This window comes from Suncus etruscus, chromosome 10 (assembly GCF_024139225.1).
Source record: "Suncus etruscus isolate mSunEtr1 chromosome 10, mSunEtr1.pri.cur, whole genome shotgun sequence".
Lineage (NCBI taxonomy): Eukaryota > Metazoa > Chordata > Mammalia > Eulipotyphla > Soricidae > Suncus > Suncus etruscus.
This window is the reverse complement of record NC_064857.1, coordinates 83487981-83506871: the sequence shown is the minus strand read 5'-3', so window position 1 is coordinate 83506871 and position 18891 is coordinate 83487981. Positions and strand designations below refer to the sequence as shown.

The 18891-nt window shown below is 38.8% G+C and overlaps 1 protein-coding gene and 1 pseudogene across 2 annotated transcripts in view; one reads left to right on the top strand and one right to left on the bottom strand.

Annotated features, from left to right (window-relative positions):
• TMEM87A (transmembrane protein 87A) overlaps positions 1-18891 on the bottom strand; it is a 44326-nt gene that overhangs the window by 21467 nt on the left and 3968 nt on the right. For both annotated transcript variants that reach the window (XR_007499582.1, XM_049781550.1), the window contains exons 3-10: positions 14994-15079; positions 13691-13804; positions 10253-10306; positions 10126-10170; positions 7737-7854; positions 5847-5908; positions 3973-4156; positions 1461-1560 (exon numbers count right to left, since the gene is read on the bottom strand). Coding sequence is in view for 1 of the 2 variants with exons in the window: in XM_049781550.1 (XP_049637507.1) it covers positions 1461-1560; positions 3973-4156; positions 5847-5908; positions 7737-7854; positions 10126-10170; positions 10253-10306; positions 13691-13804; positions 14994-15079 (763 nt within the window). In the remaining variant the exon portion in view is untranslated. The remainder of the gene's footprint in view (positions 1-1460; positions 1561-3972; positions 4157-5846; positions 5909-7736; positions 7855-10125; positions 10171-10252; positions 10307-13690; positions 13805-14993; positions 15080-18891) is intronic.
• On the top strand, positions 10669-11369 carry LOC126020098 (zinc finger CCHC-type and RNA-binding motif-containing protein 1-like; annotated as a pseudogene).

Sequence of the window (18891 nt, the reverse complement as noted above, 5' to 3'; positions counted from 1 at the left end):
TTACCGGGAGTGATCCCCAAGCACAAGCATAGTGAGGAGGTAAGCTCTGAGCACTGTGGGGTATGGCCCTAAAGACAAAAGAAAATCCAGTAATGTTCTTATCTGACAATTAACCATATATTTCTTGAAAAGTCTTCAACTTTGATCTCCACAGTACTGGTTACTCCTCAATGTCCTCTGCTCCAATTTTACTCTGTTTTACTGACTCATAAATAGTAAGAAATATTCAATTTAGTACTTTGACTTTTTCTCTATATTCACACACAAATAAAATTCCAATGACTACCAGGGCTGGAGAGAGATAGAACATGGTTATGGACTTGCCTACACAAGGACAAACTGCCATAAAATACCCAGCATTATATCTAGTTCTGTGATTACCAGTAGGAATGATCCCTGAATGCAAAGCCAGAAGTAAGCCCTGAGAACTCGAGTATGATTCAAAAATAAAAAACAAATAATTAAAATCCCAATGACTACCAAATTTATATACTTGCCCTGATTTCTCTTCCTTTAATGCCCACTTTGGATATCAAACTGAATTGATAGCTATGTCCACTCCAAACTTATTCTACACACGATTCTCGTTTGAAACCAAAACAGTTGACATAATCCTTGATTCTTCTCTCTGTCAGATCAGACTTTTGATTCTTCAGCTTATATCATAACTAGATCTACCTTGAAAATATATTCAGAATCTGACTACAAACTAGAATCTCTCTCTTTAAGATCTATGCTTAAATTTCACTAACTACCTTATATATAATGACAAGCTAGCATTTTTATAACTCTTTCCCTGCTCACTTATTTTTGTCTTCATTTCTTTCTTCACAAGTTAACTCCATCTTTTATTTACTTGCCATATCCCAAGCTAGAACAAAGCATCTTGTTATAGAAGGTACTTAATAAAAATATTTTTATTTATTTATTGATTGATTGGTTTTTGGGCCACACCCAGCAATGCTCAGGGGTTACTACTGGCTCTGTGCCTCAGAAATCACTCTTGGCAAGCTCGGAGGACCACATGGGATGCTAGGAATGGAACCAGATCTATCCCGAGTCAGCCACTTGCAAGAAAAAAAGCCTTACTTCTGTGCTATATCTCGGGTCCCAATACAAATATTTTTAAAAAGTAAAAATTTTTATATTCTTACAGCAAAATGTCTTCCCACTAAAATATGATATGCATAAATATCGTCGAAGAATAAACAGTAAACAATCTATAAATGGAATTTCAATGTCATCCACTACACTGTGGATTTTTCTGCAGATATTCACCAAGCTCTAAGAAGTAAAATAAAACACTTTTTACCAAATTTCTACAAATTTTTACAAATTTTTTCTTTCAGAAATAGTTCTTATTTTAACTCTTTCTGAACTACTATATTAGGAACCTGTGCTACTGTTTAAATATAATCAGCATTTTAATTTACCCTTCTATGCAAGAAATTAGTACTTACTTAACTATGCCATATCCCAGACTGACTATGATGACAAGGGTTCGAGCCAGTGAACGTTTAACGGCTGAGAGTAGTTCTGCAAGGATCAGTGCACCTTGAACTATAAAGGAAAAAGGTAAAAAGGGAACTGTAATTTAGGTATGAAAAAAGGCATTCCAGAAGTAATCTAATACTATTCAGAATAAGCACTAGTAATCCTACTAAAAAAATACTTCCTCAATTTCTTCCCATATATATACTGCTATAACTTATTTGTACTGCAAACTGGACATGCTCAATTTATCTTCCCTCCTCCCCTTTACCCCCATTTTCTTTAAACCTCAGCAGAATAATTTACCCTACTACATGAACATTTTATAGCGGCTAAGGCAGTATATTTCAACCAGATCTATGACCTGGTGTGGTATGTAAAACTTCATGACAGTCCATGGAAAACTTACTGTCACTTAACTATTAAAACCTCTCAGTGATAAAAACCAGAAATACCAAATGACTACCAATGTAGGCCCCAGTATCTCTTAAAAAAACACTGCAGCCATGACCAATAGTCTAATAAAGCAGCAGATTTCACATTGACATTATGTGAATTGAACACTGCGTTCTCAAAAATTCAAGACATCCTATTATTAGCATTTTCATATTGTTTCCTAGTTATTTTTTTACACAGAAGGTCACATCCAGCAATGCACAAGGGCGATTTCCAGCTCAGAGTTTGAGGGCTGTCCCTGGTAGTGATCAGGGGACCATAAGATGCTGGGGATCAAATCCAATCCTCCTACAAAGCATGCATTCTCCTCTGTTGAGTTACCACTGCAGCCCCAAGTTTCTAGTTATTTTATTTTCATTTGGCCTAAACCTGGCAGTATTCAGGGCTTACTCCTGGCTCTGTGCTCAGGGATCATTTCTGACAGTTTGGGGTACTATATGGATGTCAGGGATCAAACCTGGAATTTTCTTGTTTTTTGGACTTTGGGTCATACCCGGCTGTGCTCAGGGGTTACTCCTGGCTCTATGCTCAGAAATTGCTCCTGGGGGGCTCAAGCGACCATATGGGACAGCGGAATTTGAACCACCGACTTTCTGCATAGGAGGCAAACGCCTTACCTCCATGCTATCTCTCCAGCCCCGAATTTTCATTTTTTAACACTGGATTTAAAAGCAAATACATGATACTATAATTAAAAAAAAAAACTATAAACCACTGATCTAATGTGATTTATATAATATAAAATATAGCTATATACAAAAAAGTAACACATAATTTCTACCTCATTTTTAATCTATTTTTAAAGCATTTCAAGGACTAGGTGGGGTGGAGAGGAGAGAGCTTTGGGACATTGGTGGTAGGAATATTGCATCAGTTAAGGGGGGTGTTCTTTACGTGACTGAAACCCAACTACAATCATATTTGTAAACAGGGTGTTTAAATAAAGATATTAATAAAAAAAGATTTCACTAGTATATCATGCAACAATAATTAGTAAATGATCTTACAAAAGAGAACTGAAGCCACCACAAAAAAAACTTGAATATGTCCTGATTGTATGTCTGAAATCCAACTATGAAGGACTTTGTAAATCACAATGGCTTCAATAAAATAAAAGTATAAAAAATTTAATATGTAACAGCTTCTGTCTCTGGACTTATATTAGTGAATGTACATATACTCCTAATTTTTTGGAACTACTGAGTTTTATTCTGAAATGCACCCTCTATCTATACACATTTTAAGATCTTGAAAATTAAGACATGCCTTTAATCAAATTGACAGCATTTACCTCAATTCTTAGATGCATACAATAATGGTATCTTAAAAATCAATAGTAATCCTGGATTTAAATATCCAACAACATATCCCGCCACACACACACACACACACACACACACACACACACACACACACACACACACACACAATTCAACAGCAACTGAAATTCATCAATGCTTATAATTTTTCTCAAAATGTCAATAATACTGTAACTTCTGCAAATATATCAGTAGAACTATTCTTTTTTTTTTTTTTTTTTTTTTTTTTGGTTTTTGGGCCACACCCGTTTGACGCTCAGGGGTTACTCCTGGCTATGTGCTCAGAAATCGCCCCTGGCTTGGGTGGACCATATGGGACGCCGGGGGATCGAACCGAGGTCCTTCCTTGGCTAGCGCTTGCAAGGCAGACACCTTACCTCCAGCGCCACCTACCCGGCCCAGAACTATTCTTAAATTACCAAATTCGGGGGCTGGATCAGTGGTGCAAGGGGTAAAGGCATCTGCCTTGCCCGCACTAACCTAGGACGAACCATGGTAAGTATATGCTTTCCATGAAAGAGGCTCAGATTTATTTGATCATGGCACCTTATGGTCCCTTAAGTACAGAGCCAAGAGCAGCCTCCAAGGACTGCTCAGTGAGGCACCCATGCCCCCACCTCCCAAACTATTCCTCAATCACTGTGACTTTAGGAAAATAGCCACATCTTACCTGCTGATCATTCACAAAAGCTTTTTGGTTACATACCAGATTCTCCTTTGTATCGGATATTCTGAAACTCAGCATAGAAAACAGCTTTCTCTAGCATTCCCAGGAAAATGACAGCACCAATCCAAAACTGAATTCTAAGGAGATCTCTCCAGTAGCAGGCAGACCATGCCAGCCACAGAACGCCAAACAGGACATACACAATACACATGACCATGAAAAACTGTCAGCCAAGTAGAAAAAATAAAAAAGAATAGAGAGCATGAGACATTTTAGAGCATGAGACATTTTAGAATCAACAAACTACCAAAAACATACCTATTGTTTTGTCTATTTTAAAAGTATTCCTTTTATTTACTTCTTTGTACTTCATATATAAATAAACAAAAACTGTTCCCTCTTGTGCAGAAGGAAACTACCTAAGGACTTGTCATCAAAAGGGACTATTTGTCCTATATTAAACATATTTTCTAAGGGGTCAGAGAGATAGCATAGAGGTAAGGCATTTGCCTTGGATGTAGAAGAATGGTGGTTCAAATCCCGGCATCCCATATGGTCCCCCGAGCCTGCCAGGAGCAATTTCTGAGCATAGAGCCAGGAGTAACCCCTGAGCACTGCTGGGTGTGACCAAAAAAAAAAAAAAAAAAAAAAAAACCCACAAAAAACTTCCTGAGCTCACAACCTAAAATTTAAAATGAAATAGTATTGAAGAGGGAAAAAAGGCATGACAGGGTGAGGAGGAAACATCTGAATGTAATGAAACATGACAAAGTAGGAAAATTGAAAAGAGAAATGAAGAAACAGTATTCAAGAACAAAGGAAATTTAAAACTACTGTGAAATAAATACAAACACACAAATGCCAGACAAATATACAACACATACACACAGGTGTATAGACATACATAATGAAAAGAAAACACAATGTTGAGCTTGAGGATAGCTCAGTGGCTTGCCCAGTGAGCATGAGCCTAAAGTTGAGTTCCTAGAGTTTAACAGTGTGAGTACTGACTAACGTATTCAATCAGAGACAACAAAATATGATTACAACTAAGTGTGTGAAAACTTCCAGGTCAGTTATCACACCAAAATAAAGGATGAAAAGTACTAAAAATATAGTTAAAAAAAAAAAAAAAAAAAAGAACAAGATTAAAAGAAGTGCCACTGAGGGCTTAAATGATAGTAGAGTGGATAACGTGTTTGCCTTGCACATGGCCAGCCCTGGTTCGATCCCTGGCACCCCATATGGTCCCCTGAAACCAACCTGAAGTAACTCCTGATCACCGCTGGTATGCCCCCCCCCAAAAAAAAAAACAAAAAAGTACCCCTCTTGGATCCTAGAGAATATGGGATGTGAAATGATCTTTGTGGTACTTTCTCACTCTGATACTCTATAAATTATGCATCTTTACTTTACAAATATAAAAAATATAAGACAGAGAGATTTGCAGACATTCCTAAGGTCACATTCTAGGAAGAAGTAAAGAAACTACAACCAGTTTCTAGTAATCTCATAAAGCATAATGCCATACAATATAGGCATATATACAAGCCTAACTCATCTAATGCTAAAGTTAAAGAATATGAGTCTTGGGATTAGAGCTACAGCTCAGTAGTAAAGTATATGCCTTATGCACTTTAGAGACCACATTTTTTTTTGGTGGGTGGGGGGGATTTTTGGGTCACATCCGGCAGTGCTCAGGGGTTATTCCTGGCTCCACGCTCAGAAATCGCTCTGGGAAGGAATCCATATAGGATGCTGGGAATCGAATCGGAGTCCATCCTGGGTTGGCCGCATGCAACGCAAATGACCTAACGACTGTGCTCTCTCTCCAGCCCCTAGCGGCCCATATTTAATGCCCCGCATTACACCATCCCTGCCCTCCAAAATTATAAGAATATGAGTATACTTACAATCATTAATGGATAATCTTCAAGTGTGAGGTATTCATAGGGACCCTTCACCTCAACAGTCACTGCCAAAACACAGTGCTCAGGATTAATGTTAAGAATACAGAAATTACATAAAAATCTTGAATGAGTTGATTAAATAAATGAAAAAACTGTCATATCATTTACTTTTAGCCATTTCCAACTGTGTAGACATTATATTTATAGAACATTTGGAAACTCATAGTGTTCATACTGTGTCCCACAAAGGCCCCTATGCCTCTACTACAGTCAGTATCTGAAATGAAAAAGTTCTTTATTCTTTATTCCCACTAGATTGATGTACTTTCTATACAAATCCTAATCAGCCTAGAACTACTCTAACAAAATATCACTCTAAAACGAACAGAATTTTATTTCCTTCATTGAAAGAACTTTATTCTTTCATTCCATTGACCTATGTCCTCTTTCTCTCTTGTAACTATTTTTTTCTACTTCAATTTTTTTTTTGTGTGTGTGATTTTTGGGTCACACCCAGCAGTGCTCAGGGGTTATTCCTGGCTCCACGCTCAGAAATTGCTCCTGGCAAGCACAGGGGACCATATGGGACACCGGGATTCGAACCGATGACCTCCTGCATGAAAGGCAAACGCCTTACCTCCATGCTATCTCTTCAGCCCCTTCCTACTTCAATTTTACAGCTACATTATAATGTGCTGTTTTGGATAGGTATAAATTATAACATTAAATGATACATGCCGACACATTAACAAGAACTTGAAGCAGATTTGGCCTTACTAAATAAGCTATGAATATTTTAAAATTATAATTGATAAAACTACTTGGATAAATTCTAAGCGTAATTAAAAAATAAAAAAAAAATCTCAACTGAAAAATGACATCCAGAGACAGTCTAATAAATACCTTTATTCACCCAAAATTCTATACTTATTTTCTATGGGCAAATTGGACATAACATTTTCGTACCATAAGATGCACTCCCCAGCCCCCAGATGGGAGAAAATGACTGTGCATCTTATGGAGCGAATGTACCTGGAACTAAGGAGTTCTTGGGGTTCCCAGAAAACTAGAAGAGTATTCGAAACTTAAACTCTCTCCATTTGTTAATGACAGTCATAATGACTCTTAATGTCACATTGACTGCTGTTCACGTAACATAGTTGAAATATTTTTCTGCTATAGTTTATTAAATATTTTAGTACACCTTTTGCTTTAGAATATTTTTAATATTACTTATTAGTTATATAAATATAACTAGCAAATAAAATTACTTATTACTTGTAATAAATTAACAAGTGCTTATTACTTATATAATAATTACATAATTACTTTGTTCCATTCTCTTTAGCCTTTAAACAAAATAAATAAGAGAAAAACTATTTGTGTCTTAAGGACAAGTGCGTCTTACAGAGTGAAAAATATAGTATATCTTCTTTCCTTTAATATTTCTATTTTATAGTGGGTTTTTTTTTCGTTTGGCTTTGGTTTTGGTTTTTGGGTCACACTCAGCAGCGCTCAGGGTTTACTCCTGGCAGGCTTGGGGGACCATATGGGATGCCGGTACTAGAATCACCATCCTTCAGCATGCAAGGCAAATGCCCTACCTCCATGCTATCTCTCCGCCCCCAATATTTCTATTTTATAAACTAGAGGGGTAGGATAGAAGGTTTGGATCACACCTAGCAGGGTTCATGGCTAATTCCTGGTTTGCATTCAGGATCAATCCTGGCAAGGTAAGTGCCCTACCTACTGTACTATCTCTCTGGCTCATTTTCTACTATTTTAAATAAAATATTTCTAATTCTTAAAGCAATTTCAGACTGGTCACCAAACACAGAGCACACAATTAAATAGTACTAAGATAAAGGTTAAAGAGAAACAATATTAACTTACTGGTGAAAAGACTATTCAGTGAATTTTCTTTTGGTAATTCCTTTGAGGATGAAATACCAATATAGACAATAAAAATGTATGGTGCATCTTGCCATGTTTTCAATGGTTCATGCATAACCTAGAAAGAAAAAAGGCACCGAATCTACAAGTTCTAAGAATTAAAATAAAAAATCATGATATGAAAAGTTTGCACTTAGCTTGTGCCTAAAAACATAGAATCCTTCACTGTCATTCATTGTAACAGTAAAGTACAACAGGTTTAAGGGACATACAATAAAGTAGATAAATTATAAATTACTGGGAGGCTAGACATTTTGCATAGTTAAATATATGACAAAAAGATGATTCATTTTTACCCAAAAAAACCCTCAACTAAACTTACTAAATTCCTGTAAGGTACATTTACATAGATAACATGAACTAAAGAGTGACCCAAAACAAACAAAAATCACCAAGATTATGTTTATCACCTTAAAAATTCATACTGAAATGAAGTGAATCACAAACACCAATTCCTGATCATCATTCCCTTGTTGAACTCCCTTCTCAATATTACCCAAATTATTTCTGACAAGGTTCAATCTGATCTTGATATGCTAAAAGAGTAACTGTCCCACAAGATCAAGGAAGCATAGACACTAGCTATGATTACAGAACTGATTACATAAAAATAATCTGTTCTGAGGTCAGTTAGTTTTTTACATAAACCTGAACCTTTCGAAGGATTTTTCTGCCATACATGCTAAATGGCTGGACTATAGGACTTTACACAAGGCAACTGAAAGTTCCTCTCCCAGTCCCTTTCTCTTAGACTGATTAAAGAGAACACTTTGATACTTTGATTAAATTGTTTCCAATGCTGAATGTAAACAGTAATGTGAATATAGTGGTGTTTTCAAATTAATGAATTTTAATTTTTAAGAGCATTTTAACTTCACAACAAAATTGTACAAAAAGATCTCTGCGGGGCCGGAGAGATAGCATGGAGGTAAGGCATTTTCCTTGCATGCAGAAGGTCGGTGGTTCGAATCCCGCATCCCATATGGGTTCCTGAACCTGCCAGGAGTGATTTCTGAGCATAGAGCCAGGAGTAACCCCTGAGCGTGGCCGGGTGTGACCGAAAAACCAAAAAAAAATAAAGATCTCTGCATACTCCCTTTACAGTGTACTTTCTGTCTTTCCCACTATCAGTATTCTGTACCAGTGTGTGTATATTAATGTATTAAATTCAATTGCAATAAAATAATGAGCCTACATTGAGTTACCAAAGTCCATTGTTTGTATGGAAGTTTGCTGTGCTGTACATTCTTTTTTTTTTTTTTTTTCTTTTTCCCCCAAGCTCCCTGTGCTGTACATTCTAATGTTTTCTATAGCAGGGCTTCTTAAAACTTTTGCCACTCTCTTGGAGCTGGAGCGGTGGCACAGCGGTAGTGTTTGCCTTGCATCTGGCTGACCTAGGATGGACCATGGCTCAATCCTCCCAAGGTCCCATATGGTCCCCCAAGCCAGGAGCGATTTCTGAGCACAGAGCCAGGAGTAACCCCTAAGCATCACCAGGTATGGCACAAAACAAAACAAAACAAAAAAACCTTTGCCACTCTCAACTCCTCTTCACCCAAGGAAATTTTACACAAATTTAGGCATATAAAGATATAAAATAGGTTTGCAAAAAAATAAAAAAAGGTATGCAAGTCAAAAATTTACTGGTAAGTAACAAAAGTTTCATTTATGCATTCTTTTAAGTTATAAGACTCTACATGGGGTCACAACCCTATGTATTAAAAGTAGGGAATCTAGAGATCATAGCAACATGGAAAATATATAAAACAAAGTTAACAAGACAAAAATCACTTATGTACCTTTTTGTTTTGTTTTGTTTTTGTTTTTTTTGTTTTGTTTTTGGGCCACACCCGGCATTGCTCAGGGGTTACTCCTGGCTGTCTGCTCAGAAATAGCTCCTGGCAGGCACAGGGGACCATATGGGACACCGGGATTCAAACCAACCACCTTTGGTCCTGGATCGGCTGCTTGCAAGGCAAACACCGCTGTGCTATCTCTCCGGGCCCGACAAAAATCACTTATGAGAAACATTCTGGTGTGCAACTTACATTCTTGTTTCTTTTCTTTTCTTTTTTTTGTTTTTTTTGGGCCACAGCTGGTGATGTTCAAGGATTACTCCTATGCTCAGAAATTGAGCCTGTCTTGGGGGTGCATATGGGAAGCTGGGGATTGAACCAGATCTGTTTTGGACTGACCACGTGCTCTACCTCTGTGCTATTGCTCCGGCCCCTCTTGTTTCTTTTTAAATGTCAGCATACCAAGACAATTCAATACATAAGCACAAAAAAACAGTATGTGTCCAATGCCCCCAAATCCCTACAATACTCACAATTTTGTCTCCAGTAAAGGTAAGGTTTGTTCCATTCTCTTTAGCCTTTAAATAAGATAAATAAGAGAAAAATTAATTCAGAAATTTTACTGTACTCTCAAAAATATCTAACTAGGAAGATAGTTACCTCCTGTTTTTCTCCTAAAAGTGGCAGACGATGAACAGAATCTGCAGAAAAGCTCTATGAGAAACATAAAACTGAAGTTAAAGATATAAAATAGTAAAAAGTATATCTCAAAAACTCACAGAAACAGAACAAAACACATTATATATTACATATATGTATTAAGTATGTGATAGACATTAACAAACATAAGGTTTCCAATTAACCACAATCTGTTGTGAACTAAAATAGAAATACAGAGTATTAAAACATAAATAATTATACAATTTTTTTCTTCAGAATTGGTGGAGTCTGAGCCCAGAAATAATGCTGCTCCAGTACTTCTCCCTGAGCTGTGAAGCCTCAGTTGTGGTTAGAGAAGATGAATCGGAGTCAGTCCTAGTTGAAAAAAGAGCTCCCTAGCCAGCTGACCTGAAGAAATGAGTGGTGGATTGGCCCCAAGTAAAAGAACCATGTATGTTTCCAACTTGCCCTTTTCCCTGACCAACAATGACTTATACCAGATATTTTCCAAGTACAGCAAAGTTGTAAATCTCTTGAGCACTGCCAGAGATCACTTTTGAGCAATGATCAGGAATGAACCTGTGCACTACCAGAGTTACTATAATGAAAGATAAAGATAACAGGAAGAGTAAAGGGATTGCATTTATTTTGTTTTTGCATAAGACTGCACAAAACTATACCAGAGCCGTAAACAACAGTTATTTGGTAGAGTGATAAAAGCAAGAATTGCTATTGACAACGAAAGGGCAGCTGAGTTTATCCAAAGACAAAGCTACTTTGACACAACTAGGTGTTATGAATGTGAGGAAAGTAGACATTTAAGTTATGCCTATCCCCAAAATACACTTGGGATAACGTGAACCTCCAAATAAAGAGAAAAGAAAAAGAAGAAAATCCCTGAACAAAGAAGAAATTAACGAAATAGAAGCACGTGAAGATGAAGGTAAGGATCCTGCACTTGACAGCCTTTGTCAGGCCATAGCTTTCCAGCAAGCCAAAATTGAAGAGCAAAATAAATGGAAATCCAGTGTAGCAGGTCCCTCAACATCAGGTGATTCAAGGCACCCAACATAAAGAAAGCACATATTTCAGTGATGAGGAAGAACTCAGTGATTAAAATTGTATTTATTAAAAATCATTTATTTAGGGCCCGGAGAGATAGCACAGCGGCGTTTGCCTTGCAAGCAGCCGATCCAGAACCAAAGGTAGTTGGTTCAAATCCTGGTGTCCCATATGGTCCCCCGTGCCTGCCAGGAGCTATTTCTGAGCAGACAGTCAGGAGTAACCCCTGAGCAATGCCGGGTGTGGCCCAAAAACCAAAAAAAAAAAAAAAAAAATCATTTATTTAGGGGCCGGATCAATAGTACAGCAGTAAGACATTTGCCTTGTACGCGGCCAACACAGGACAGACCTTGGTTCACATCCCTGCATCCCATATGGTCCCCAGAGCCTGCCAGGAGTGACTCCTGAGTGCTGCTGGGTGTGACCCAAACAATAACAACAACAAAAAAGTCATTTATTAAAAAAAAAAAAAACAAGAATGGTGGTAGAGAGATAGTATAGCAGATGAGGCATATACCTAACAAGGAGCTAATCCAGTTAGATCTCCCTTCTCCCCATGTTGCTTTGAGCCACTGTCAAGAGTGATCTCTGAGCACAGAGACTGGAGTAAGCCTTGAGCACCACCACGTGTAGCCCAGATACCCACCTCACCACTGCCAAAAAGAAGAGAATTTTAGAGATATGTTTCCAGGACTACAACATGTTTTTGAACCAAGCCCTGGGTTTGATCCCTGGCACTGCACGGTTCCCCCAAGCACCACTAAGTGTCTGACCCAGTTGGTCACATATCTCCAGGATGGAAAGGTCCTGTACTCCCACTCCAAAAAGATGTGAAATTCAACTGTTTTACTTTAGAATTACAGATGCTGACAGTTCTGGAGACATACCAATTAGATAAGGTAACAAGAGAATTAAAAAATAATTTTGTGGGGGCGGAGTGATAGTATAGTGAGTGAGGCAATTGCCTTTCATATTGCTGGCTCAGGCCAATCCCTGGCATCCCATGAGCCCACCGGGACTAATTCCTGAGTACAAAACCATGAGTAACCTCTAAACACTGCCAGGTATAGCCAAAAAACAAAACTTAAAAAAAATTATTTTGAGATGGATTCTTTTGGAGGATTAGAGCTAAGCATGTGGCTCCATGGTAAATGCACGCCTTGCATGGGTAAGACCTGATCTAGCATTGATCCGATCCCCAGCACAAAAAAAAAAAAAAAAAAAAATAAGGAAAAGAAAACATAGGGGGATAATTTTGGACCATTCAGTGGAGCTCTGATGGAGTACAAAGAATATTATGTGGAGGAAAGGACTGCACCTGAGTCAGTAGTGCAAGGCAAATGCCATACTTTAAGCCTCCAAAACTGGGGTTTATGGGGTTGGAAGATAATACAGTACATAGGGTACCCGACAGTGAAAACCGTAAGTGATGCCAAGTGTAGCCCCCAAAAAAGCATGCACATACACACACACACACACACACACACACACACACACACACACACACACACGATAATACAGTACATAGGGCACCCGACAGTGAAAACCGTAAGTGATGCCAAGTGTAGCCCCCCAAAAAGCACGCGCGCGCGCACACACACACACACACACACACACACACAGGTAAAAAATGTCGATATGTATAAACAAAAAGTACTATATTAGAAAACAAAATGCTTACTGCATAAACGAAAGGTGCTATATACATACACTCGACAATTATTTGGGGTTGTTTATATTTTGGGGCCACATCTGGTGGTGCTCAGGGCGTAGTCCTGGATCTGTGTTTAGGAATCATTATTGTGGGGCACAGGAGAACACCTGGGAGCCAAGGATCAAACTACAGTCAGCCATGTGCAATGCAAGCACCCTACCTGCAATGTACCTCTGGCCCCTGGAACATTAATGTTTAAAGAATAAAATTCTAATGTTTTCTACATGGACCCTGAAAATATTTTGCTAAATGAAAGCAGAAAAACAATAAAACACCAGCTTTTCACTTGATGTATCAAGAATGGTCAAATTTATAAAGATAGACGAATAATTGTAGAATAGGGACATAAATAGGTGGAGAAACTATTATTGTTACTAGTTAGGAAGTGTCAATTTGAAATAAAAGCTCTGAAGATGTCAGGATCAAAGTTGCACAAAGTGAATTATACAATTGTACTTGGTATCACTGACAGGCACATTTAAAAATGGTTAGAAAAGCAATTTTTATTTTACATGCATTTATTATAGTAAAAAAAAATCAGAGTTTACTTTTTACACACAAAGGAAAACATCCTATCTTTGATGAGATAAGATAAGTGGCTAATTATGCACTTGTCAGAACATGCCTCTAATTTTTTCTCTCCAATCACTACTTAATACTACCTGTGTTTTAAATAGTTCACTGCAGTTCTGGAACAATTTTGATGATGTTTGATATTTTCCAGACATGCCCTTTTTGTCCTTAAAGGAATCGAAATGTGTGCCCTCGTTTCCTGTCTGAAAAAAAGAGAGAAAATACAAAGAATTTATCTTTCACAAATAAGATCTTTAAAAGATAAAGGATTGCTTATAGTACAAAACTAGCTTGGAAGTCGCTATTTTAAAAATTAATATCAAGGGTCAGAGAGATAGCATGGAGGCAGGGTGTTTGCCTTGTATGCAGAAGGACAGTGGTTCAAATACCGGCATCCCGCGTGGTCCCTCAAGCCTGCCAAGGACGATTTCTAAGTGTGGAGCCAGGGATAACCCCAGAGCCCTGCCGGGTGTGACCCAAAACCCAAAATAAATAAATAAAAATTAGTATCAAGTTGGTGGCTGGGGAAATAGCTTATTGCCTCAAAACAGGTTTTTCAACCTCTGACCCATGGATTAGTGCTGATCTGTGGGAGTAAAATGGTGAAGAATGCTGCTTTCAAACACCTGCTTTGCATAAGCAGTGTAAGATCAAAGTTGAAATGAATCCCTGTGCCACATGCATGCTGAGCTCAATACTGGCAGCTCTGCTCTTTGGAGTTTGGGAACTCTATAGTCTGAGATCCCTGGTGCCATATATGATTCCTGAATACTTCTAGGCAGATGTAAGGAGTACCATGATAAGGGAGTGTGACCATTCTACTAACAGATCTGTAAACACTACAGCTAAGAAGAAAACCGAGTTTGGAGGAATAGACTACACTGAGTAGGACATCATCAGGTATGGCCCAACCCCTCTCCCCAACTCGCAAAAAAGGGAAACTCATGGATTCAATCGCCAAAACTGCATGGTCCCATGAGCACTAACAAGTAAAAAAAAAAAATAAAATTCTTGACTAAAGATTATTAGATGCTATTAAATTTTTACTTTTTGTTTGTTTGTTTGTTTGTTTTTGGATTTTGGATCACACCCGGCAGCACTCAGGGGTTACTCCTGGCTTTATGCTCAGAAATCACTCCTGGCAGTCTCAGGGGACCAGATGGGATGCTGAGATTCAAACCACCGACCTTCTGCATGCAAGGTAAATGCCTTACCACCATGCTATCTCTCCGGCCCTAAATTTTTACTTTTTAGGTCAGACCTTTTTAAATGACTGAAGTAGAATGGGATGTATGCAAATATTATACATGTATCCTTTCTCAATAAAATTAAGAGGTCCTGGGACCCAATGAACTCAAGTCCAAATAAATCCTATACTTTTATGTTTCCTACCTTTAAGTTGTAGATTTCATTGTAACAATCAGCACTTTTCAGATACCAAGTTATATTCAGAGAAGCTTCACATGGTTCTCCATCAACTATAAAAAAATGAGAATAATAAATTATTTTTTGTTTTATTTTGTCTTGTTTTGGGGCCATACCTGGTGGTGCTGAGGGGTTACTCCTAGTTCTGTACTCAGGAATTATTCATGGCTGTGCTCGGGATGCCAGGGATGCTGGGGATCAAACCCAAGTAGGCCATATATAAGGCAAACACCCTATCTGCTTTACTATTGCTCCAGCCTCTAAAAAGTGAATTCTCAGAATTTTCCCTAAACTCTTACCCTCACATCCTGCATCCCATTATTTGCTGGTGATTAAATAGCAAAGTCCATCCCTTCTCCAAATATAAGGCAATGAAGTAATATAGGTAAAAAATAATTGAATAGTAACCATATAAGGTGTATGTATTTATTGCTAATAAAAATAGTAGTTGGGGCTGGGCATGCCAGGCATGCACCTGACCTGGATTCCGTACCCAGCCCCACATGGCCACCCCATCCAAGTAGGTGTGGCCCAGGTGGCCTCCAGCACCACTGGAGTGGCCTGGATATTCTGGCCACTGCTGAGTGACCAGCACTGCAAGCTGTTGTGCTAATTCGAAAGCCAAGTTGGCTTTCCAGAATCACTGGTGGACCCCCAGGACTCCTGAATACTGTGGGAGGTAGTGATCCCATCCTATTCATACAAAAAAGAGAAGCAGTGAAGACTAACTCATATACCTACTCATATACCTAATGAATAGAGCATTTACATATACTTACATATATATTGACCCAGTAGGCCAAAAATAAGAATAATTGCCAAAGACCTTAAAAAGACTACATGAAGATATAAAATTACCATTAAGGATATCGCAAGATAATTTTCAAGATTGTTAAAAGGCAGCTTAGAGGACAAGAGAGATAGTACAGTTGGTAAGACATTGGCCTTGCACATAACCAACTGGGGTCCAATTTCTAGCACTACTATGGTCCCCAAGCACAGAAAGGTGTACTCCCTAAGGAGAGACAGGAACAAATACCGTCAATATGTCCCCCAACAAAAGGTAGTAAAAATAATAATTTCACTAATTAAAAATAGGGGTTAAGTTACTTGTTTTACATGCAGCTGACACTGGTTTGCTCCTCGCACCACATGGCCCTCGAAAGTACCACTGAGAATGATCTTAAGAGCACAGAGCTCGGGGCCTGCGAAGTAGCGCTAGAGATAAGGTGTCTGCCTTGCAAGCGCTAGCCAAGGAAGGACCACGGTTCGATTCTCCGGTGTCCCCCCACCCAGGGGCAATTTCTGAGCGCTTAGCCAGGAGTAACCCCTGAGCATCAAACGGGTATGGCCCGAAAAACAAAAAACAAAAAACAAAAAAAAGAAATGTTATTGGGGCTGGCGCAGTGGCACTAGAGGTAAGGTGTCTGCCTTGCAAGTGTCAGCCAAGGAAGGACCGAGGTTCGATCCCCCGGCATCCCATATGGTCCCCCCAAGCCAGGGGCAATTTCTGAGCGTTTAGCCAGGAGTAACCTCTGAGCATCAAACGGGTGTGGCCAAAAAACCAAAAAAAAAAAAAAAAAAAAAGAGCACAGAGCTCTGGCCTGAGAGAGCATGGAGGCAAGGCGTTCACTTTTCATGCCGAAGGAAAGGACCGTGATTCGAATCCTGGTCTCCCATGCCTGCCAGGGGCAATTTCTGAGCCTAGAGCCAGGAGTAACCCCTGAGTGCTGCCGAGTGTGACCCAAAAACAAAAACAAAAAAAAGAGCACAGAGCTGGAAGTAGACCCTGAAGCACATCTAGATTTGGTCCAACAACCCCAGCCCTACCCCTAGCAATGATAAAAGATTAGATTCCTTTTAAAACCTACCTTATGAGACCTCAAGAAACCTCACAAAATCATAAAGCTTCACATAAATTCACTAAGCACCATATTCTAGTCTAACAAGCAATTAGCCTGAAGATTGAAGAAGCCTAAATATGACAATGTGATTGATTTAACAATTTTACCTAGGAGAAGTTAGAGACACTTATTTATGTAAATATAACAAAGCTAAACACGATAACTGTGTCCAGTAACATTTTTTTGACATTTTTTATTTAAAGAAAACACATCCCATAGTTGACAACTGATCATAATACATTTGCTTCCAGATAAATGAAAGCAAAGTTACTGAAAAAAATATAGAAAGAAAAAACAAAATGTAAGAGAAGAAAAAAAGAATGAAAGAAAAAGTAGAGTAGCAAGCACATTTGTGAAAATTATTGTATCTCCAATGAAGTATTAATACAATGGCAGAAAGTTTAGTAAGCTCTTGTTGTTAGCTGTCCATTCTGTTAAACTGGAGTGTTCCTTTAGGGATGACAGCATCAAAGAAATAAAGTTGTCTGAAATTCAAAGCACTATACTAATACTACGACTTTTAGGAGCATGTATTTTGCTGGCAGGCCTTCTGGAGAAAGGAAGAAACAGGAGGATGCCCATACTCGCTCCAAAAACCCTGGTGATGTCTGCCCAAATAACTGGCGTACCTGAAGTATGGTCAGATTGGTGTCCCCACAAGGAATCGTAGAGGGTCAGTGATGAGGCAGGGCCATCAGAAAAACGGTGATTCTGAATGATGGAGGCAGCAAGCGTGGCTTTGGCATGGTGGGAACTTGGCCCACCCCCTCCTCCCGAAATGGCCAGCTTCCTGCTGTATGAGCCAGTGGAGCAATAATCTTTCATAGTTTGGCTTACATCTCGTTCTAGAAAAGAGTGAGTCTGTGGAGCTGGCCGGATTCAAACATGGTGAATGCATTTGTGGGTGTGGTTACAACTGCCAGGCTTCCAGAAGAAGAAAGATGGCGGGTGGTGCCTCACTTGTTCCATAATGGTCTGGTGATATCAGCCTCCAAACCATATATCTGAAGTGTGGTCAGTCTGAAGTCCCAAAGGGAATTGTAGAGGGTCAGTGATGAGGCAGAGCAGACGGTGATTCTGGGTGATGGAGGCGGCAAGCATGGCTTTGGCACAGCAGGTGCTTGGCCTACCTTCTCCCGAGATGGACAGTTTTTGCTATTTGAGTCAGTGTAGCCATAATCTTTCATGGCTCAATTTACATCTCATTTGAGAAAAGTCTATGGAGCTGGCCCAGTTTGAACATGGTGACGTGTTTGTCGGCATGATTACCTAGTAACATTTTTTTTTCCAGAACCAGGGATTGATTCCAGAGCCTTACAGAGAAGTATTTTGGGTTCTTAACAAAATATAGCAAGGCAGGACTGGAGCAATAATACAGAGGGTCAGGTACTTGTCTTGATTATGGCAGACATGGGTTTGATCCCCAGCATCCCATATTCCCTCCCCCCCCCCTTCCAGCATTGCCAGGAGTGATTCCTGAGCTTAGAGCCAGGAGTAACCCCTGAATATCACCAGTGTAAATCAAAATCAAAACCAAGCAACCTCAAAAACCCCAAAAGACAAAAAAAAAAAACAAAAAGGCAGGGCCTAAAAGAAGGTTCAGCAAGCTATAGCACAAATCAAAAACAAAAACAAAAAAAAAAAAAAGAATTTTTAACTCTGCATACATTACTCATTCAGATATAAGATTAATTAAATAAAAAATAGACAGTATAAATAGAGTTATGAGTAAAATTGCAGTGAGTAGGGCTTTGCCTTGATAGCAGTCTACGAGGTTTGATCCTCAGCATCCCATATGTTTTTCCCAAGACCGCCAGAATTGATTCCTGAGTGCAGAGCCAGGAGTAACTCCTGAGCACCGCTGCATATGAAAGTACTGTAAACTTTCATTGACAACACCTGGTTGCAAAAAAAACTGATTCAAAAAAAAAAGGAAAAAAATACAAGCTCAAACCTTAAAT